The sequence below is a fragment of the Mastigoproctus giganteus genome, chromosome 11 (genome assembly GCF_048544385.1).
Source record: "Mastigoproctus giganteus isolate SK-2022 chromosome 11, ASM4854438v1, whole genome shotgun sequence".
Classification (NCBI taxonomy): domain Eukaryota; kingdom Metazoa; phylum Arthropoda; class Arachnida; order Uropygi; family Thelyphonidae; genus Mastigoproctus; species Mastigoproctus giganteus.
Window position 1 is genome coordinate 38,806,757 of NC_143585.1, and position 24,738 is coordinate 38,831,494.

The 24,738-nt window shown below is 35.9% G+C and overlaps 1 protein-coding gene across 1 annotated transcript in view; it reads right to left on the reverse strand.

Annotated features, from left to right (window-relative positions):
- Positions 1 to 360: 360 nt before the first annotated feature.
- Positions 361 to 24,738, reverse strand: part of LOC150077924 (uncharacterized) — a 114,690-nt gene continuing 90,312 nt past the window's right edge. The window contains exons 9-11 of the mRNA XM_090384406.1: positions 12,660 to 12,755; positions 6,139 to 6,279; positions 361 to 467 (exon numbers count right to left, since the gene is read on the reverse strand). Of these exons, the coding sequence (XP_090240532.1) occupies positions 409 to 467; positions 6,139 to 6,279; positions 12,660 to 12,755 (296 nt within the window). The 3' untranslated portion in view covers positions 361 to 408. The remainder of the gene's footprint in view (positions 468 to 6,138; positions 6,280 to 12,659; positions 12,756 to 24,738) is intronic.

Sequence of the window (24,738 nt, forward strand, 5' to 3'; positions counted from 1 at the left end):
ATTTAACTGTACTTTTAACTATAAACTAACTAGCTTAGCAGACTATTTATTTTGCAATCTGCTTTATTAATTTATTGTGTCACCCTCAATTATAATTACTGTTATCAACACAATGTTTCAAGTGTACTAAATAGAAATTTTACTCTAAAAAAATGTCGTTTTTATGTACAAAGAACAAAAAGGAGTTTATAAAAAGTTCATATTGGTAAGCATTAATTACATTTCAGTTTTTATAAAATACATATAAAGATAATACTGCAACAAGAATAAGCAAAAACATATGCCACACAAGCAGTATGCACACATAGGCCAATGGCACCAATATCATTACTAGTCTATTTAAAAATATAATTTGCCCATTAAAATTCTGTGCCTTTAAGAATGAAATAAGGCAGCATCTTGAGGTGTTCATGTTATGATGCCATCCCATATATCCTGTTTCTGTTTTACTGCTTGCCTCCGTCGCTCTAGAAGGAAAAATATTTTCATATTATTCAATATTGATAATTGGCAAGCATACAACACTATTTGTGATTTTTTTTTTTTGCATTTCTCTTAATAACATATCATGCAACACTTACAAAAAAATAAGACTGATGTAGGATTAAAATTCAAGTATACATATTGAAGAAGTGGCAACACTAGTATCACTTCTGTAGATGTAAGATCTATTCCACAGTCATCGTCAGTGGTAGTAAAAAGCTGTCCCTAAGAAATCTGCTAAAAACTAGCTGGATTAGAATCCTTCATTTTTTTTTCTAAGTGAAGGGAAAACTAAAGTTAACAATCATTGAAACAAAAGTTCCATTCCATGGATTACTTTGTCATCCTATTTAAAACTGATTCATTTTTTTGATATGAATTACAAAGATCAGTTACCCACTTCTCAAAAGAATGTTTTGCTTTCTAGAAGGAACATGCTTATAGCTCTTATTAATCACTTCCAGCTCTCCAGAGGGGTTTTTGCCTTTCTGGAGAGCTAGAAATAAACCATTAACACTACCCTAGTAAATATATATCCAAGTTAGTGATTAAAATAAAACAACAGCATAAAACTGCTAAGAGGTGAGCAATATTAATATATTAAGCATTCTGGTTATATCTCTTGGTATTTTTCTTGGATGTGGCCTTGATCCTGGAGGAGTCCTTATATATATATATATATATATATATATAATGTAAATTAAATTAAAAGTAAAATTAAGAAAGAGAAAATGGCAAACATAAGAGCATAGCATGTCTAACAAAATTTTGCTTAAACATCACGTAAATTAAGATAAAAGTAAGACAGTAAAAAGGAAAAGTACTGAAAAAAGCAAATACAACTAAAACCAACTAGAAAAGCAAAAGGGAAGAGAGGGGGGGAAAAAAAAACTGAGAAAAAGAATAATGTGGAAAGAATATGTACCAAAAATTTTGAATATTTTAAATTAAAGGCAATATTGCCATAAATTTAAAAGCCAATAAAGAATAAATTTAGAACAGCACCCTCTTGATAATACAGAGTCAAATAATGTGATAATGATACTGTAAACTATCCACAAAAAACAAATAAATGAAACCAAAAATAGAGAAATGATGACCACTGAGTCTCTTATCAGAAGGCCACAAGACAACAATGGTCTTGGAAATTACTGCACTTCAAACATTATACAAATCTATGTAACGAACAGCAATTGAAAAACTAATGTCAGCCTGCTGATACAATTTTCAGTACTTTTTTGCAGTGCTTTTCCTTTTTACTCTCTTTCTTTATCTTAATTCACATTATGTTCTAGGCAACATTTTGTTTGACATGCTAATGCTACCTCTTATGTTTGCCATTGTTTCTTTATTTTATTTTTAATGTAATTTACATTTTATATATACAGGGTATTTCAAAAGTGATGGTCAATGATTTAAAGGTGAACTGTACGGACTACAATATGCAAAAAAAGCCTAGTAAACATGGGTCCTTAAGTGAATCGTTTTTGAGATGTTGCACATTTCTAGTTGGGATCCACCACTGACAAGGTGAACTGTACAGAGTTGGGATCCACCACTGACTTGTTTGTTTAGGCTAGGTTATGCTCACTCTCTCCCTTTCTCCTTTCTCTGAGACGTAGCAGGCATACCAGTACTTGTCAAAGGGTAGTCAACATGGAAAGAGGTTACAGCAACGAAGAGTATGCAGACATGCACTTCATGTATGGTAAAGGTAACGGCAGTGAACTCGAGGCTGCACATTTGTACTAAGAAGCATTTCTCCGCTGAAGGCAGCTCAACAGGTGCGCCTTCATCAGGGTACATCAACGCCTTAGAGAACATGGGCGCTTTGCACATGGAGTATGAGCAGGTAGGCCCAGAATCATAACACCTGATGTTGAGGAAAGGGTGTTAGAAAGAATAGAACAAAATCCAGGAATTTCGACAAGGAGGGTTGCTCTGCAAGAGCGTGTACTGAGTCATAGCAGTGTGTGTGTGGCAAATTTTACATCGCCAATTACTGCACCCCTACCATATCCAGTGTATACAAGGTCTTAGCAATACAGACTACCCTCCCAGAGTGCTCCCACAACCACTGGCGGATCTTAACAGAAAATGTGCATTATCTCGAAAACGGTTCATTTGTGGCCCGATGTTCACTGGGACTTTTTTGCTAATTTTAGTTTGTACTTTTCACCTTTAAATTATTGACCATCATTTTTGAAACATCCTGTGTATATATATATGTATGGGAAGAAATATTTAGGAAATAGTTTGACATAACGAAAGCAAGAATTGGACTGTTTACTTAAGTAAGTAAAAACTTTAGCTTGGAAATAAGATAAAGGATTCTGACCTAGCCAATTTCTTAATAATTTTACAATCACACCTGAAGCTTTGTTAGAGTCGAAAATTCATGAAATGTTGTTGTTATTTGGTTTTTAGGAGCATTAGCAACTAAGGCCATATTGCACCGGGAATATGCGGTGATCATTCCCTGACCTTTCCCCATCCTCCGTATTTGGTGGTGACGGGCTCGAACCCCGGTCTAATCAAGAAGCATGTGCTACGCACTGCTGCTCCTTCTCACCTGGCTACGGAGGCGCCCTCATGAAATGCAATCTAAAAGAATACCTCTATATATGAATATCTGGATGAGTTCCTGGAGCTTCACTTGTATGTCAAAATTTTGTATATTAAATTATTTATAACATTAGAATGCATCTGTGTTTTACATAACTTACTAGTCGTACTGTAAACAGACTTCATAGTGAAAATAAATTATTTTGTTCTGTCCATAACTAAAATTTAAAAAATTACATGAAAGAAACAATGTTCTGCAAAACAATTACACACACACACACACACACACACACACACACACACACACACACACACACACACACACACACACACACACACAGTCTTTAACATTATTCACGGTCATAAGGTGCTCATCACACTGCAGTTCTGTACATGGCTTCAGTGGGAGGAGGGGCATGGAATTGAGATATTTTTTATGCTTTCTACTATGAATGACACTACAGAAGTTTCTATTGCTCTAATAACACTCCTGATGGCACTATTTCACTCAAAATTTAGGTCTTGTTCTGGGAGCATTTTTGATATACTAGAAATTTGTTTTATAGCCTCAGAACTTTATATTGTGAGGTTTCTCTTAAGTACAACTTTTTAAACATTGTCACTGTCCTTCTCTGCCACTCAATATTTACCCATCTCCTATACGTTTAGTGTTTTAGTTAGCTAGCTTTACAATTTTACTGACTGTTTGGATGTTGACTCCAAGAGCTTTGAGATATATATATATATATATATATATCAGGCTTGAAAAATAAGGAATGGGAGACTACTGAGCCTATTGGGAGCCTTCATAGGAAAAGCAAATATATTGGCTATGTTAGGATTATTAAGAGCAAAAACAAATACACATCATTAATGCTAGTTAACAAAAGGATGTGAGGAATTACCTCAATATGGACTTGTAGAATGCTTCGATGCTAACACTATCTGAAATTCAACTGAATGTAAAACTAACTTAAATGAATTCTCCACACCCGAAGAAACATTAATGATCCAATGCATCCGAAATTGAAGGTCTAGGAGCTCCAAACCTGACCCCAAAATACATCAAACCACCAAAAAATATCCACGAGTGAAAGAAGACATTTCATCCATTAATAAAAACGAATGCAAAAATGATATAAAATAATTTTTTACTTTCCTGAAGCAGACAAAAGCTTTTCGGCGTAGGTCTTGATAACGGGATATTCCCTATGATCAAGACCCATTGAAAAGCTGTCCGCTTCAGGAAAGTAAAAAATTATTTTTTTTTTTTACTTTACAGATCACAGGATATTCCCTGTTTACAGTAGCAAACAGGGAATATCCTGTGATCAAGACTTATGTCGAAAAGCTTTGTCTGCTTCAGGAAAGTAAAAAATTATTTTATATCGTTTTTGCATTTGTTTTTATTAATAGACAAATGACATGTCCTTTCATTTCAATTTTGGAGAGTGTTAGCATTGAAGAGTTCTACAAGTCCATATTGAGGTAAAAAAAGGTAAACTGCAGCCATTATCAAACTGCAGAATGGACACCTCCTTGACGATTCATGTTGAGGGAAATGGGCCATAATCTTCCATAATCCATGCAGGTCCAGTGGGGGTTGGCAGATCGGCTATATCTAGCAGTCAGGGGCTTGAACCCTGGTGTACTTAAAGAGCATGTGCTACTGCACTCGCGCTCCTGACTACTGAGCTACGGAGGCCTTTTCATATTGAGGTAACTTCTCTCATTCTTTTGTTAACTAATATATATATATATAATATAGAACTTATTGCACCTTGTTGCTCTGACATAAAATACAATAATGCTAGGAATAGTAAGTTTAATGAACTAAAAGTATTGGTTAAGTCATGAAATGCAGATGTTGTAGGGATGTTGGAAATATGGTACCACTTGGGCATATGCCAAGTGACTGTAAATACTATAATGAACGGCTATACACACAAATTGAATGAACCAGTAAATCAGAATGTCATATAATGGGGGTTCTTAACTTTCCAGATATTGACTGAAATTTATGGAATGGTTGTTCACACAGTAGCAAATCCTTTCTGAATGTATTGTATGACTGTTTTCTGTACCTACATGTTAGAGAGACAAGAGAAACGTGATTATCAGGTGTAACCCTTCAGCATTAAGGATCCCCAGATACAGGAACCATTAGGGTAGCAATCATAATACATTGATATGGGATTTACTTAAAGATATAATTATTGTCAAGGGTAAAGGGAAGGGTAAAGGGAAGGGATTTTGCTTTCATACAGATGACTACAGTGGTCTTAGGCAGTTTTAAATTCTTTTAAATGGGGCCAACTGATGATATTACCAACTGCAAGTTTTAAATGGGAAGCATTCTGGAAAATAATCATAGATACTACTAAGATTTTTATTCCAACTAAGAGATATTATTCAAGGTTTAAACCTAAATGAATGTCATATGAACTAATGAGAAATACAGGGAAGAAAAATTCATGGGAAGATTATAAATTATCAGGGAAAATAGAAGCTTACATGAGATGTCTTTGGCTAAGAATGCAAAGAAAAGTAGCTAAGAATACTTTACTTATATTAACATTAAAAGGAAGGGGATAAAATGCAATGGTTCATTATATATGAATGGCTTAACTATTGATGATCCTATTCAGATTGCCGACAAATTTAATAAATATTTAATGCATCAACCGTACAATAAAAAGACAGGAAAATTTTTTTGGCACATATATATATGTACAGGAGCAATCTTACCATAGATATAATGATATTGCATCATCATGTATTTGAAAAATGCTCCTAATTTAGGAACTATTTCTCAGGAACACATGATGTCTGCAAATCAGGAGGCATGCAGTATACAGATTATGCTTCTTTAGATCATTAAAATTGCAATTATATGTATTAAAAGAAAAAACTACACAAAAACACACATAGGGTACTCATAAACTGGACGGTTCCACAAATGAGGGACTTATCCAGTCCTAAGATTAGTGGATCTGGAGTGTTTGAATGTACAGGATCTTTTAATTTTCATATGAGGATATATATAATATAATACTTGGTGCATAAGCCTATTGTGATTATTAAACTTACCTTTTGCTTCTTTAATTTTCTGCTTCTCTTTTTCTCTTTGTTCTTTAGGTACATTCATTTTCAAGCCAAGAGCACCTGATACTAACCTACGAGCCAGTACTGCTGATGTTTCAGGTCTTGGTTTATATGGTTGCAAAAATTCTGGGAAACAAAATATCTTGAATAAATCATCTGAGAAATGAATTTAAGAAAAAGTTTTATAAATTATGAAGAAAGAACAGAATCATATCACATGTTATGTAAAGTTTGATTTGATCTGATTTTGGGTTTACTGGTGCAACAACAACCTAGGCTATAATGCACCAACCACGTGTTATGTAAAGTTAATTTATTGAAACATTTCTATAACCATCACAAAATAAGTACTTAACTCAAATGGTGATGTTTCAAGATAGGACTGAATCCTGTCATCAGGTAGAATTGGAGATAGCAATGTTTGAAGGTAGGTGATGATTAATACAGAGATCATAACTATTATGACAATAATTTCAGTGATATAGCCATAGTTTGAAATTATGTTGCTTGAAAACTAGCTAGAAATAAGTAACTGCCAGAAAATTCACGAAGATGGCGGAGGAGCTGAACACCAGAAATTGGGAGATGTTTAATTATCTCTGCCACAAACAAACCAGAGAATCTTAATTTTGAAAGTTAAGAGTTAACAGATAAAATTTCCAAGTTACCAAAGCAGAACTGATTAACCAGCAAAACTGGGTTAGACTTGCTAACTAAAAGGCTTACATGAAAGCCTAATGGATGCAACCAGCATGAAGAAACAAACAAAGCAAATAGAACACTAATTAAAAAAAAAAAAAAAGAAAGGTAGAGAAGGGCACGATCTGGAACTGAGTTTACTAAAGTGCAGGCAAACAAAGAATCAATGATAAAAGGACAAATGACAGCTAGGATCAAGGTTATGAATCTATGGGGAATGGAAGTGCCACAGAAGAGACACATAACCTCCATTATCTGGGCTGACAAGAGAGAAGAACTGTAGTTCCAAGTTGAAGAATACCAAGAGTTGAGTGGGGGGGGATTATGAAAGAGAACAGAGAAAAACTTGGCACCCATAGAACCCTAAAAAAATTTAACAAGAAAGAAAAGCATAATATCAAGACAAGATAACTAAAACCTGTATTAAAGAAAAAAAGGTACATATAAGAGTAAATTAGATATGGGTGGAACCTGAAGCCCAAATAAACATAACACAGAAACTAAGATCAGAATTGAAAAATGAAATAATAATAATAAAACATTAAAACTGTCATAAGTTCTTAAACTCTGACAGTAAGAAAGTATCCTACAGGCAATCTGGTCTTTCCTCATGTATATTGCCAAGATTGGTGTAACAAACTGGTCTATGACAAAGGAAAGATCCAAGGCTAAGAGGTGCCTGAGGCTGGAAGGTCACCATTGCTGAGATAAGTGGTGTCCCAACTCTAATAAGACTGAGTCAGGAGGGGGGGGACTGGAAATGTTACTCAGTTTCTTCTGACTGCTGTTCACGATTAGATTAGGAAATAAATAATAGTAAGCTTGGTCAAAGTCTGCTCTTTGCTTGTTAAAGGTTGAAGCTCTGAAAGCCGAGATGAAGAAAGCTTTTTTAAATGTTCTGTTATGTGACAGATCAAGAGAGAAGATTAGGTGGAACCCGTATCCTCTCTCTCTTGATGGCTGCAATTCCAATTCTTAAGGCCATCTGCAGAGGCCACCATTTCAGATATTTTTTGATTCTATCAAAAAAAAAAAAACAAAAAAAAAAACCAAAAACGGTGGCCCATTCATCTATTCTGGGGTGCTTCCTAAAGGATTAGTGTAGGAGTTGCAAGAATGTTGCATGTAATATACTGGTCTCTTAAGGTTGACTGGATATTCCTGTCTGCTAATGAAGATCTGTTTGAGGGCTTGAGGGAACATATATCATCATAGAAGATGGGGATGTTGTGTTCAAGTTAGCCAGAACAGCTGCTTTGCTGCTCAGCTATGGTATATATCAGGATTTTTCAAGCTATGCTCCTTGGAGCCCTTAGGCTCCACCACAGTTAGCTGGGGCTCTGCGGTGAGGAAATTTTAGAATGTTAAGATATTTTTTTTAAAACTATAAAATTGAATCAGAATATGATGTGCATAAAAGTAAAAAGTAAATTTGGCCTTTTATGAGTGACCTTGGACTGTCAAGGTGCATGTTATATATGTAAAGATCTGGTATTAGTGACTGACTGTTTCTATTTTCAGTGTATTTTTTTATTAAGGCTCCAGAATGCTTTTTCTTTCTGATGTGGAGCTCTGCACGTCTAAAAAGTTTGGGAACCATGTACATCACAATTTGAACTACAAGCCAGAAAAAGAAAAGGCCCACACTATATTGAACAAGAAGAATTAATCGACTTGATCAGAGACTTGGGCTTACCCAAAGAGAAGGCTGAATTACTCGGATCCAGACTACAACAGTGGAACTTACTCGCCAAAGGTACAAACATTACAATACACCATGAGCGAAATGAAGAGTTTTCAAGATATTTTGCAATGGAAAACAACATGTGTGTCTGCAAAGACGTCGTTGGTCTTGTGCACGAACTGAACATTGATCACAATACCTCTGAATGGCGTTTGTTCATTGATGCGTCAAAGCTAAGTTTGAAAACAGTATTGCTTCATAATGGAAATACTTTACCATCAATTCCTCTTGTTCATGCTATTGGCCTGAAAGAAACTTACGATAGTTATGTTCCAGATTCTTGCTACTATACGTTACAATGACTATGGTTGGAATATCTGTGGTGATCTCAAAGTGATTGGACTTCTTGTTGGGTTGCAAGGTGGTTTCACTAAATACTGTTGTTTCCTGTGTTTGTAGGATACTCGTGCAACAGCCAAACACTACGTCATACAACACTGGGATAAGAGAGAGATGAACATATTCCCGGCAAAAGCAATGTAAAGTATGTTCCATTGGTTGACCCACAAAAGGTTTTTCTTCCCCCTTTACACATCAAGTTCGGACTGATTAAGAATTTCACTAAGGCACTGGATAAAGAAAGCAGAGGATTTGCATATTTACTGAAAATGTTTCCAAATTTATCTCATGCAAAGCTGAAGAATTTCAAATGTTGAACTGGCTGCATGGAGATCTTTCAAGGTTGTGGTACACGAATTCGTCGGAAAGAGAAAAGAAGAGAACTATGAGCAACTGGTGATAAACACGCTGAAATGTTACAAGAACATAGGGTGCTGAATGTCACTGAAAATGCATTTCCTTCATTGCCATCTGGATTTCTTTCTTGAAAACTTAGCAGATATCAGTGATGAACAAGGAGAGCGTTTCCACCAGGACATATCTGCAATGGAAAAATGATACCAAGGTCGCTGGGACTCTGCCACGATGGGAGATTACTGTTGGTTCCTTAAACAGGAAAGCAATCTGGAGTAAAAAAGGAAATCATTGAATGGGAAACATGTCTAAGTAACATATATTGTGTTTAATAATTACAACCATGTATGCTGATACTGTATAAAAACAAGGAATTTAAAAAATGTGTATATCTTTTGATGTAGACATGACAGAAGTAAAAGATTGATATTTTCATAATCAGGACATTAATTTTGTTCAGAATAACCAACCTTCATTCCAGAGATATGACAAAAAAAAAAATTTTGTCAGGTAGTACTATTTTCAGATGAGTACCACCACTCAGGCAGCACTGTTTTGAAGCTATTTGGATTTCACAATATGAGACATTACAATAATGATGCCAATGTACAAATTTCGGTTAGTCTAAAAAATTCAACTATGTAGTAATGATGCAAATGCACTAACTAATGTAACATTCTGAATTTTACATAGTTAAGGCTTTCTGCCCTAAAATATTATTAATCTAAGAACCTTTTAGTCTCTCATACTGTAAATAAGTGACAACCGGGTTGTCAGCTCTCATACTTCTGGGTACTCATCTGCTCACTTTGACGGCCCCTGTAGCCAGGTGGGAAGGAGCAGCAGTGCACACGCTTCTTGATTAGACCGGGGTTTGAGCCCGTCACCATCAAATATGGAGGATACGGAAAGGTCAGGGAATGACCACCGCATATCCCGGAGCAATATGGCCTTAGTTGCTAATGCTCCTAAAAACTAAATAACAACAACAACTTTCATATACTCCTTTCTCTTTTTATATGAATGACCAGTGACTGGAATTCCTATCTGTAGTTCTAATGAGGATGATAGTACACTTCATTCCCATCTCCAGTTTGACATACTCTTCTCTACATAAACAGCTACAACTTTTTGAATATCTATCACAGCTCTTTTAAATGCTGATCAACAGGTAATTCTTGAGTTGGAAGCAGAAAACTTAGCCAACTTCAATCTTTCTAAAATCCAGTCATTATTTCTTGCAAAAAATGTCTGCTCCTTGTCTTCTAACTTTCCTCGAATAAGTATAGCACAAATATTACTTCCTTTGCATTAAAAAATTAGGCTTTTATTTTCACTCTCAGCATTACTCTTCTTCTGAACAGCTGCCAACTCTGTACAATCACAAACCTGCCCTGCTGCGGCATACTGTTTTCAACTTTTGGAACTCCAAAAACTTCTCTCAAACTCTATCCAAAAGAGGACAATGGTTAAATAATGTCTCACTTACAATTTTACTCGTCCCTCTTACACAGAGGTTGTTTTTGCTGCGTGTCTTTTTTACCACAGATATTTCCAATGGAGTTGTTCTTCTGAATTAGTATCTGTAATTCCACCTCTTTCTTCCAAACAAGTCTATACAGATGCATATATACAGTCTATACAGTCCATCTTCAAACTAACCCAACGTTTTCCCTTTCTCATTTATCCCTTATATTTCTCATATTCAGTTGGTGATCACTATGCATCTACGAATATTCAGAGATTTAAAATTAATTTCACCATAAATGCAGTCAATGTTTCTTCAGAGATGTCCTCTACATCAGCTGCTGTGATTTCACCTTTTGGTTCTTGTGAATTATTCCTGTAGACAGCATCCTTCAGGAATCTACACAGAAAATAATCACAGTGGATTCAGATCAGGCAAATATGGTAGCCAAGCCTGTCCAATTCCCTAATGTTCAGGATATCGATTAAAGATGACCCTATCATTAAAATGTTCTTTCAGGAAATGAAGAGATTCACCATATGCGGGCTTGCCCCCATCTTATTGAAAAATTTTCCATCCATACTCACTTTGTATGCCTTGAAGTGCTGAAACAGTGGATTTGAAGGAGTTTGGGAACATATTTGGAACATTCTGAAGGAAATGTTACAATTGACAATGTGGTTCTATAATTCCAGCATACTGTTAACAATAGCAGATATTACAGTGAACAGTTTGAAAACATTAATGCCCGACATGAGTACTATTTGCAATCTGAATAAGTCTGTTCATTCTGACACAATGCATAGCATCATTTGCTTCCAGCTGCAATCAATGGCAGTTTTTTTTTTGTCATTTCATTGCATTGCATTGTCTGACTGCAGTGAAATGTCAGCATATAAAGACTTCATGCTTCATTTCATTATAATTAAATTTCACTACACTGAAACATATTAAAGAAAAAAAATGTCGGGACAATAATTATATATTATAACATAATTATAATGAAACTTACTTATTAATTGTAAGTTCATTTTATAAAGTGAAAAAAATTCAAAAATTTATAAATTGTGTTTTTTACAGTTTTGATTCGTTAGAAAATAATAACAATAATAAAATTAATTAATAAAAATCTTGTTTTCAACAAAACAACTTTTATTAATATTGCTTGGAAAAAAAAGCAAAAAAAAAAAAAAGAAAAAAAAAAAGCAATATAAACATGAAACTACAGTCTCTTACATTTTCAAATTTATAAAACTGTAATAAGTGCAACCATCAGATGATACAACATAAACAACCATCCTTCATTACACAAAACCTGTAAACAATTTAAACACTAGTATCTCAACAACCAGCATGTTTCAATAAATATGTAACTGTAAAAAAATCTTTCTCTTATAAAATTATTCAAATAAGACTTTAGGAAGGTATATAAAAAGTCAATAACCTGGAAAAAGAAATTAACTGTTCAACCCTTAGTAAATCGTTGCAGCACTGACAGATGCTAAAGACCAAAAATTAAAAAATGTACATCATACTGGTTAAGGACTTTCATTTTATAAACTTCATTAAATGACTATATTTTTTTATAGCAGTATGAACTTTTATTGCACTAAAGTAATATTTTCATTATAGTGATATTCATTCAAATGAAACATTTTTATGCAGAGATACACAGTAAATTGACAGGGGATGGGGAGTGATTTCATTATACTGAAAAGTAAGTTAATACCATCAGCAACACTAGAGAAATTCATTTCAAGCAAACAGCAATCTGACAATTAAAAGCTGCCTCAAGGACTTTATCCTTTAAAAAGGCAAAACAATTGCAAATAAGCTAAAACCCTATATTATGATGAATTTATTAAAGCCAACAGTTACTATACAAAGCATAAAAGCTCTTACCTGCACACCTATGGGCTTTTAATTTTGATTCCCTGACTCCTTGTGAAAGAGGACGTATTTTTACTACAGGATGTTGCAATTTTAAAGCTTCCAGTGCTGTTAACATAAATAAGAAATTTTAAGTGGAATAGCAAAAGCCTGTGGCTTCCTTGCATTGTATGGATAATATTAATATTATGCAAATTATTTCAATTCAACTTTTTAAAACTTTTTCTTAGGGATGTACATAATGTATCAGTATAGTAGAACTCTGCGATATGCTGAGTGGTAAAACTGCCACTCTCACTATATTTCAAAGGCTAACCCTAATTAATTATACAAGTAAGATTAGTAATTGTCAATACAACATAAATTTAACCCACTAATTCAAAGCTGAATCCTTTGTCTCCCATTCTGCAAAGGCAGATATGTCTATAATGTTGAATGTGGTTAATGCGAAATGCACATAATGCTTAATTTGAAGCACAATTTTAGCAAAGAACTAGGTGTATGGGAAGAGTCTAGCTCAGGCACCAGAAACCCTTGCATGCATGCCACAAAGCAGCATGCAGAAAGGATCTTTATAGCATACCAGTAGTATAATACTTTCTAAATTGTCCATGCATTATAATTTGGATATATTTGTTCAAGTGGCATGCATAAAGATATTTAAGCTTGTAATGAGCAAAAAACACTTACAAGAAAAAAGGGTCACTAATTCTTGGTCTAGCTGCTTCCTCCTCTAGAAGCAATATTTTATTAATAAATTTGAAATGGTTGGGCTTATGGTATATGAAGAAATAGTGACATTCACATTTTCTTGTTACATTCATTTCACAGTACTTTATACTAAACATTAAGTATAAATTCTGTGCTTTTAATTACTGACTCTTTGTGAAAGAGAATAGCCTGATGTTTCACTTCACGATTGCTAATTTTAGTTGTTTTTCACCCTTTCACTAATGTTTTGAATTTGTGTTAAGTTATAGTTTTTAACTGTCTAAAGTAGGTATCCATTAAGCTTGTTTGTTTTTGTCCTTCATGAGAGGACATTCAAACCTCTCAAATCCAGCAGACCCAATCCTTGCCAAACCTTGGAATTTTTAAGGTTTCACATGGTCATATATATGCATGCAGGTGCACACTGATCAAAAACTTAGAAACCTATTGCAGTTGGCATAAACAGATAATGGAATATACAGTGTACAATGTAAGAGGTCACATTATATGATAACAAGTTCATTGGTATCATGATATAATAAGTTCATTTCATCATTATCATCATCAGCCATTTTAAATCCACTGTAGGATGAAAGCCTCTCCAGCAACTTTCCAGTTCCTCCTGTTTTGTGCAATGACCATCCATTTACTACCCATGAATTCATGAATTTCATCTGTCCATCAACATTGTTGTCTTCCAGATTTTCTTTTAGCTCCTCTTGGGTACCATTCTGTTATTTTCTTAGTCCATCTGTCATCATATCTTTAAGCTATGTGTCCTGCTCAAGTCCATTTCAGTTCTTTAGTTTTGATAAGTCCTCTATTTGTGTTTGCTGCTTAATCCATATGTTTCTCTTCTTATCTAACAGTCTGATTCCTAATATAATTTGTTCCATTCTTTGCTGTGTAGTTTTCAGCTTCTCTTCCATTCTTTTGGTGAGTGCCCAATTTTCACTTCCATAAGCCATGGTGGGGAGTATATATTGGTTCATTATTTTATGTTTCAGATAAATTGGGATATTGCCCCTTAATATGTGACTATATTTCTTAAATGCTATCCATCTGAAATTTATTCTTCTCTTGACTTCCAGCCATTTATCATTATAATAATAATAATAAAATTCTTTATTCACAAAATTTTACAAGGATATGATTCCCATTACAGGTATCCAGAGGAATCTAACAATCTAACCGGAAACTATATTTACTTATGTACAAACTGTAAAAAAAATAAGAAAGCATAGAGTGCATAGAACATCCATATAATACAAAGAACAACAGTATAATACATATAACATCCCTAGAATACAAAAATCACAGTGAATATATTGCTTTCTTCAGCATAAGATTAACCTATATAATAGCTTTGAGTTATCGATAATTGCATTTGAACTGGATCTTCTGAGATACTGATAATATAAGCTTGTACTGTAAGAGTACGATCCAGGTATAACCTGATAGACTGATTGAGCCGGCCTGGACATCTTTCACTCGGAGTCTTTCAGTTTTAATGGCAGATACAGGAATGGTGATGGCAAGTGAATATGGATTTTCTCTTTTTTCCCCTGTAGGTTGAATACTGGGCCACACATCAAAATCGATGTCGGCAGAGGTCAGTGTTGATAATGCTGTTGGGAAAGTGCTGCTTGAAGGTTGAACAGCTAATTAGCATTAGCATTAGTAGAGGCATTTGATGCAAGAAAGCAAGCTTATGCAGCATCAGCCAAAAAAAAAAAAAAAAAAAAAAAAAACAAATAAATAAATAAATAAAAAATAACCACTTCCACTTCACCCCTCTGTTCGTTCAAAATACCTGTCCAGCTGAGCTTTAAACTTATTTAGGCTATCAACTTTCACGACAAGGGATGGAAGTCTATTCCAGCAACCAACCACCCGCTGGCTAAAGGCAAATTTCCTCATGTCTATCCTACATCTGTCTTTCCTCAATTTGAATTTATGCCCTCTCAGGTGATTATTCTGAGCAAGAGGAAGAATCCCATCAGCATTGAGCATGCTCAAACCATTAATGACTTGTCCCAGATAACTATATGAATCCACCTCTTCAATTACTGCTCCTTCAATGATTATATCCTTTTCTGTGGCATGCTTATTCATCGTTACTTTTGTTTTAGCCATATTCATTAAGATTTAGTTTTAGCCATATTCATTAAGATTTAGTTTTAGCCATATTCATAATTCATTAAGATTTTCCTCTAATTCTTTGGGATTGTGGCTTATGATCACAATGTCATTTGCAAATTTTAAACTGTTGAGGTACTCTCCATTCACATTGACTCCTTTCTTTGATCAGTGCAATCTTTGGAAAGCTTCCTCAAGGGTAGCAGTAAACAACTTTGGAGATATTTTGTCTCCTTGTCGAACTCCTTTCTCAATTTTAAATTTCCTACTGTCTTCGTCTAGTCTAATAAACGGGTAGCATTCTCATATACTTCCTTCAAAATCATAATGTATGGGGTATCTATGCCTTATCTTTTCAGTGCCTGAAACATCGCCTTATGCTGTATGGAGTCAAATGCCTTTTAATAATCCACAAATGCCAGGCATAATGGCGTTTTATATTCATTTGCTTTCTCCATTAGCTGTAATATTATGCGAAGCTGATCCATATTTTAGAATCCTGTCATAAAGCCAGTTTGCTCTTTTGGTTGATTCTAATCAATATTTTTTCTAATCTGTTAGTAATATCCATTGTGAAGATGTGAAGAAACAAGCTAAGCTAATTGGTCTATAATTTCCAATTTCTGATTTATCTCCTTTCTTATGCAGCAAAATTATGATTGCGTTATTCCACTGCTTAGGTGGTATGCCTTTCCTAATGCATTTTGTGAAGAGTCTTGCCAGTTTCTGTGTCATGTCTCTTCCACCCAATTTTAACAACTCTACGCTAACTTCATCTTCACCCGGGGTTTTTTAATTCTTTATTTTCTTCAATGCATATTCTATCTCATCAGGAAGGATATCAGGCATATGTCGTATGTGTTGCAAATGTGTGATCTATCTTCCCCACTGCTGGTATCATTCCCTAGCTCCTTATATAATACTTTATAGTAGTCTTCTGCTATTTGAATTATGCATTCTCTGCTATTTATAAGTAGACCATCACTATTCTTCAGATTCAGCATCATTTGTCTTTCTGTATTACAGCTCATGACTGCTGATTTAAGTCTTTTGTTTTCACTCAATGCTTGTTCTACTTTTCTTGTGTTAAATCTTCTTATGTCCTCTCTGAGTCTCTTTCAATTTTATTCTTGTTAGTGTTTATCTTGCTGTTCATTTGTCATCTTCAGTTAACAATAATGATATTTAATAATCATCAATTTGTATTACAAAAAGTGGCAGCCTGATAATGTCTGGGGGGGGGATGAAGAGAGAGAATATATACTCTATTGTAAAATACATAAAGTTGTGTCCCCTTCAAATTCAAATTCCTTATACTCCATGTTGTGTAAAAGGGTGGCAAGGAAGGCACATGTCTTCTCATCAACAATTAATGGACCTTTATAGTAGGTTGTTTGTTGTTGTATATAAGATGATGGTGAGATCGTACATGGAATGCTGTATCTGGAGGCCACAACCAAAAAAACAGATATAGAACGTTTTGGGTTACTTCAAAGTGTAGAGTGATAAGTTTTTTATGATCGACAAAGCTTCGAAACTAGATATCTTGCGGGGAGGGGGGGGAATTACTGGATCTGAGTGAGTTGTATAAGGCCCTGAAGGTAACGCAAACAAAACCTTATGGAGTAACAGAGGGCTGGATGTCATAAAATTTACCTGTGAGTTTTTTTTTTTTTTTTGTTAACGCATCGGCTTCTGTGGCCATAATGCACCTCCCAAAGATTTTGCATTTTACTGCGATCCAAGCCTGAGGCTGGATTCGAACCCACGACCTTTGGGTTGCCAGGCAGGCACTTTACCCACCTGGTTAGCCCGGTCGGCTACCTGTGAGTAGCATGTTGTAGATAAGCTCTGCAAGAATGTTTTCAGAGTATAAGTCTATTAGAATATAAACTTACAGAGTCTATATAAACAAGAATATAAGTCTCTGCAAGAATATTTGCTGATGCAATCGAGGCAGAGTTAGGTGGGTCGGAAAACTGTTAGCTTGGGGCGATACACACACTAAAAGATTAACAGTGGCCGCAGGCAGAGGTGAAAGTGATTCTTGCACTGCTTCTATCAGAATGAGCAGCAGCCTGAAAAGCAAGGTGCTGGGAGTCATAGTGGAACAAGTAAATACATGGGTTGTGTTAGGGTAACTAAGAGTTATTAGATGACTGTTTTCTACAGAAACATGTTTGAGAGGCAACCAGAGAGAAATACTCTTGATTTGATTATCAGCAATGATTATTCATGCCTTAAGAATTTGCAGATAAAGGAACCACTGGGTGACAGTGATCACAGTGTACTGATGTGGAATTTACTTAAAGATGTAATTACCATCAAGGGTAAAGGGAAGGGCTTTTGCTTTCATAAAGGTGACTACAGAAGTCTCAGACAGTTTTTAAATTCTATCCAGTGGGATCAACTGATGATGTTACCAATGGTGAATTCTAAAGGAAGCCTTCAGGGACTTAACCTTGTAGGCCACTAAGCTTTTCATACCAACTAAGAAATACTGTTCAAGGTTTCGGCCTAAATGGATGTCAGATGAATTAATGAAGCTCGTGGCAGAGAAGAAAAATGCATCGGATGCATATAAATTTTCAGGCAACACAGAAGCCTATGGCAGATATAAGCTAGACTGTAATTAAGTCACAAAGGAGGTTAGGCAGGCAAAGGCAGATTACGAGAAATCTTTGGCAAAGGATGCAAAGAAAAACAGCAAAAGAGTTCTTTACTTATGTAAACTCTAGAAGGAAAGGGATGAATCAGATTGGTCCACTTAACGTATATGGTTTGACTATTGATGATTATGCTAATGTAGCTGATAAACTGAATGAGTATTTTACATCTACATTCACATATGAGGAGTTATTCAAGGAGGAGAATGCCAGAAGTTTACCAAACTCTAACAGGGAGCTAAGTGATTTTGTAATAACTGAGAGCAAAATGGAGGAGAAATTGTTGAATAAGGAAGGCACCTGGGGTGGATGGATCTATCTAGTTATATTAAAGGAGGCAGCAAAGGAAGTAAGTAAACCCTTAGCTATAATTACGAGAGCTTCCTTGGATTCAGGGGAGGTCCCCATGAACTGGAGGTGTGTAAATGTATCCCCAATTCACAAAGGCGGTTCAAAAGGTGACACAAGTAACTATAGACCTGTTAGTTTAACTTGTATTCCGGGGAAAATAATGGAGTCACTGGTTAAAGAAGCATTACAGGATTATCTAGACAAGACTGCAGTATCAATGATATTGATGTCCAAGACACAGCATGGGTTTGTTAAAGGGAGGTCTTGTCTGACCAATTTGATTGGATATTATGTGGTCACAAAGGAACTCGATGCAAAAAATAATTTTGATATCATACATGAGGAGTTAGATTTCAGGAAAGCTTTTGATACTGTTGCACATGGAAGACTGTTGTACAAACTGGAGTGGTATGGCATTAGGGGCAAATTGCTACAATGGATAAAAGGATGGTTGAGTGGGAGACGACAGAGAGTGGTAATCAATGGACACTGCTGTTCGTGGACTAATGTTATTAGTGGAGTTCCCCAGGGTTCAGTGCTTGGCCCATTGTTGTTTTGTGTATTCATCAATGATATTGATGTCCAAGTTTGCAGATGATACAAAGGTTGGCAGGGTTGTTAAAGACATTATGCCACTGCAACTGGTTCTACACTGTTCTGCCACTTTATTAAGTACACCTACCTAGTAGTGTGTTGAGCCTCCTTCAAAACAGCCTGAATTCATGTGGGCATGGATTGAACAAGATGCTGAAAATGTACAGGAATGGAGTACCATGCAGACATGAGTGTGTCACACAGTTCCTTGAGATTCGATGGAGTGTAGGCCTGCAGCGAACAGCCCTTTCCAGCTCATCCCAAAGATGTTCAATAGGATTGAGATCCATGGACTGAGCAGGCCACTGAAGAAGAAAAGTCATTGTCATGTTCCTGGAACCATTCCATAGTGATTCGGGCTTTGTGAACTGGTGCATTATCCTGCTGGAAGTAACCATCTGACTGAGGATAAACTGCCAACATGAACGGATGCACTTGGTCAGCAACGATGTTTAGGTAGGATGTGGCATTCAGACGTGAATCTATTGGTATTAATGGACCCAACATGTGCCAAGAAAACATTCCCCACACCATAACACTGCCCAACCACCTTGCACGGTAGTTGTCAGACATGACGGGTCCATAGATTCATGCTGTTTTTGCCAAATTTTGAGCCTTCCATCAACAAGATGCACCAGGAACTTCGACTCGTCAGACCAAGCAACTGTTTTTCAATCCTCGATAGTCCAGTGCTGGTGTTGCTGTGCCCAAAGGAGGCATGTTCTCTTGTTCTTCATTGATAACAAAGGTAAGCGATGTGGCCATCGGCTGTTGTAGCCCATTCGCGACAAGTGGGACTAGTGGTCTGTTGTGATATTTTGTTCTGCGCACCAAGGTTGTATTCTGACGTCATGTGCGACATTGTGGCCCATCTGTTTGCTTGCATAATTCTAGCCATCCTTCTCTGACCTCTCTCATCAAGTGATTTTTTTCCACAGGAGTGCTGTTCAGAGTATGTTTTCTGATCATTGCACCATTCTCGATACACCCTAGAAACTGTGGTGCGTGAAAAGTTCAGGAGAACTGCCATTTCAGAGATGCTTTGTCCGGCACGTCTTGCACTGACTACCATGCCACGTTCGAAGTCCGTTAGATCACTCCTTTTCCCCATTCTTGCTAAGGTTTGTACACTTAACTGATATTAGAAAGGTTGTTCTGCTGCATTTATATTCTCAACTGCGGTCATGTGACGCAGCGTTGTGGGACAAACCATTTGTGTGCACAGCAGGGGTGTACCTAATAAAGTAGCAGCACAATGTAGATACATTAGGCAAATGGGCTGAGAAGTGGCAACTGAAGTTAAACATTGACAAAAGCAAAGTACTGCATATGGGTAGCAGTAGTCCAAGAGAAACGTACCAACTGTGTGGTACTACACTCAGGGAAGTGGAGAGTGAAAAAGACCTGGGGATAACTGTGCAGTCAGATATGAAGTTCGCTGATCAGTGCAGATGGGCTGCCAGAGCAGGTCATGGGGCATTGTCAATGATATATAGGAATTTTGCTAGCAGGGACAAGGAGGTGATTATCCCATTGTACAAGGCAATGGTCAGGCCACACCTTGAATACTGTGTACAGGTCTGGAGGCCTCATTTTAGGAAGGATGTAGAGTTGCTAGAATGAGTACAAAGAAGGGCAAAAGATTGGCGAGGGGGAACAAACGGGTGCTCTTACCAGGATAGAGCTAAAGTTCTGCAAATTACAGCACCTGGAGACTAGGCACGTGCGAGGTGATCTGACTGAGGTGTATAAGGCCTTGAACGGGTTGAGCAAGCCAATGGGATTCTTCCTCTTGCTCAGATAGAATCTGAGGGGGTACAGATTGAAACTGAGGAAAGACAGTTGTAGAATAGATGTGCAGAAATTTACCGTTAGCTAGCAGGTAGTTGATTGCTGGAAGAGACTTCCATCCCTTGTTGTGGAAGTTGATAGCTTAAATAAATTTAAGGCTAAGCTGGACAAGTATCAGGAGTGAATAGATGCAGTGAAATGGGAGTTTTTTTTTTATTTTTTGGCTGATGCTGCATAAGCTTACTTTCTTGCATTGTATGCTTCAACTAATGCTAATGCTAATAATTAGAACTAATTAACTCCCAAGATGGAAGTTAATTAGTTTCCCTGATTTCCCTAAATGGAGAGTTTGGTAATATTCAAAGCCAAACTGAATGGGCATTTGAGGCACTGGGAATAATCTAAGTAACTGAGGAAATTTTTAATTTTACTGGATGATGAAGAATAAGTTTGTTTCCTTACATCATCTGGTCACTGTAATACTAATTCAACTATCACAATTCAAAGCTGATCCATATCAAAAGTATTCTAGTTTTCAATTTCTAAAAATTGATTGGTAAAAAATTAAAGCAATGTGCTCTAGTTAAAAATCGTATAGTAGATGGTCCACTATACTCTAGATCCACAGACATTTTGATGTCTGTGGATCTAGAGTATAAATCTTTACATATGTTGTTTACTAAATTTGTCTGCTGGTTCAATGGCTCTGTTTTAAAAGTAAGTACTGTGCAGTACCTTATTATTCAGCAGCTAATGGAATTGCTGATATTATTCAGGTTGTGAAAATAAAAAAATATATAACCTGGCAATCTATTATTATATATGCCATTAACAGCCAACATTAGCTACCAACTAAAAATCCATTTAGAAACAGGAGGAAAATAGGCGTTTTTCAAGTTAAAACAGGTAAAAAAAAAAAAAAAAAAAAAAAAAAAAGATTTTTTGGAAAATGCAAGAATTTTTAAAGTCCACACTGCACTGTAAATTAAATTTCACTAGCAAAATATACATTTTATATTAAAATCCAGCCATCAGATTTTTTATCAATATATTATGCTTTTAAACATTAGCTTGCCTAACATTTTTATGTCTGTGGATTTCTATTTGGATATTCTGTTAGACACAAACTGATTTTGACTACTTCAAGAAAAATACTATTTCAGACTTTGCCCACTTCAAAAATGATATCAAAAGCTTTGTTCATAAAAGTGGCTTTATCTTGGCTGTTAGGAGCATTTCCAAAGCGTCACCAGAAAGAGGATCCAAACTTTCCAAACCTGGTAAATATTCTCTCACACTTAGCACTGCTATGAAGAATTGCTAAAATTTCAAGCATGACTCTGGATAATTTGTTATATGTCAATGCACTTGTCAGTTCCCAGATTATGGTACATCATTCTTTCTTCTTTCATAATAGTGTAGTATAGCTGGGAAAGGATGTTATGTAATTTCTATCAATATAGTATATTATATCCTATATTTAAATTTAAATTTATATATACATATCTAGATTTCCAAAATCAGCAGGATAAACATTAATCTTGAGACCCTCCTGATTTCCCTAGATGTAGACACTGTTCACAACCATCCTATTGGAAGAAGCAAAATTAAGGCTTAAGGAATCTCTAGACAGTCACGTTGTCATAGGTCAGCCTAGGTACCTCCTCATAAAACATGTTCAAACCCAAATTCTGGGGTTTGACACATTGATAATATCCTATGCATCTGGAATGGCAGGCACCTCCGTAGCCAGGTGGGAAGGAGCAGCAGTACGTAGCACACGCTTCTTGATTAGACCGGGGTTTGAGCCCGTCACCACCAAATACGGAGGATGCGGAAAGGTCAGGGAATGACCAACGCATATCCTGGAGCAATATGGTCTTAGTTGCTAATGCTCCTAAACAAAAACAAAATAAATAATAAATAATAAATCTGGAATGGCAGCCTAGAAGACCTACACAGTTTCCTCAATGACTTAAACTCCTTCCACTAATCCATTAAATTCAAAATGGAAATTAAATAAAATGGCACCCTGCCCTTCCTGGATATTCTGCTCCAAAGAAGTCCCAATGGAATACAAACATAAGTATACACAATACCAACCAATATGGGGCTCATCATCCAGTACAATTCTGTCCACTCCCACTGCACAAAAATAGGGGTAGTGAAATCGTATGTACTGTGTGCCCTCAAAATATGTAGTGATCACCTCTTCCTTCAAAATGACTCTCAACTAGCCCTGAACAATAGTTATGTGCTCCATAAAGACCAAGAAGGCAAATCACAAAAAAGAGACTCCCAGAAATAAAATGAAGGACTTCCCACACATCAGCATTCCATATGTCCCAGGCAGAAGCTGCCAAAAAGTAAGGTGTGACCACATTCTAAAGTAGTTCCTCATCCCCCAAACAATGCTTAACATTATCCAACGAAAGAAAAACCTATCCAATTCCAATTGGATTGGAATTGGATAGGTATTTCTGGTGCATTAGCAGCAGTGGACAATCCCAGAGGGCCAGTATATTACATAAGGTGCAGTTTTGGGGTAACCCACAGTAGAGAATCCTACCACCAGCTTCAATCCAGACTGGAGGAAAACAAGAAGGGTGTACGGTACAGCAGGTCCAACAAATCATATTTTTCCCAAAGGTTCCTGCACCAATTCAGGAACCTTTGGGAATTCGGAGATACAACAGTACCCACCACTGATAAAAATTACAAAAGAAGAACCTTCAAGGAGGACTTCTTCATCAAGATTTTCAGTGAACTTTCTATCAACAGAAAACAAGGATCAAATTTTCATTCTGTACATCTTCCAAAGAACAATAGAAAATGAAGTGAAGAAATGGTTACTCACCATAGCCCCAATCAGGAGAACATACCATCCATCAGACATTACCACAAGAAGAGGAGTAAAAACATCCGGGCATTGTTGGGACCAAGAGGATATAACACTCTCCACGTAGGATTTCTGGTTTGAGATCATTCTCCCGTTGAACCTCCTGGTTCAGGGCTATAGCCCAGAAACAGTAGTTGTCTTAGGGCCTTTGTCTTCAGGGTGTTCTTTATTCAATGGATAGCCTTCCACCATAATCTTACTTTGTTATTCTTTATAAAGCCCTGCACTACATGGGTATTGTCAACTGAATTGCAATGTAGGAAGTGGAGGGCTGTATCCATAGAGCTGTAGGTATGTACAGTTTTTTGTAGTTACAGTTTTATCTCAGTTATAATTTCTAAGTTCCTAAATGCACATCATACTGCCTTATAACAATCTAAAATGAAGGAATTTTAGTTGTAATTACTTCTGATTAATTCTCTATCAATTTATTTTACTAGTTGTTAAATGTTTTTCTATTTCCCCTCCATAGCATTTATGGTCTGATGATGGGGTTAGGTAAGAATCCTGAAACATCACCTGCTATAATTTAGTGTAGAAATTGAGCTTTTATTCCATATGAGTTTAATAAAATCTAATTTGCTAATAATTTCATGTGGTATAATAGTGTCATTTATTATTATTATATATATTCTTATATATAGTATATAATTTATTTATTTTTCAGTTGATTGTAAGATACAATCACCCCTTGTACGGTGTGCAAGACAGAGGGTAAATGCAGAGGATAAATTTACAAAAATATTTACAGCTTATGGAAATATGTATATTAATATAAAATATGTATATTAATATAAAAATTTTGTTCTTCACTTTTGGATGTCTTCGCAGAGGAGTATTCACAACACTAAAATTTATTAACTTCATACTCAAATGTTGTGATGACAGCATAACTCAGAGAAACTAAAAGACGATAGGTCCCAGCTAGCAGTGTAGCAAC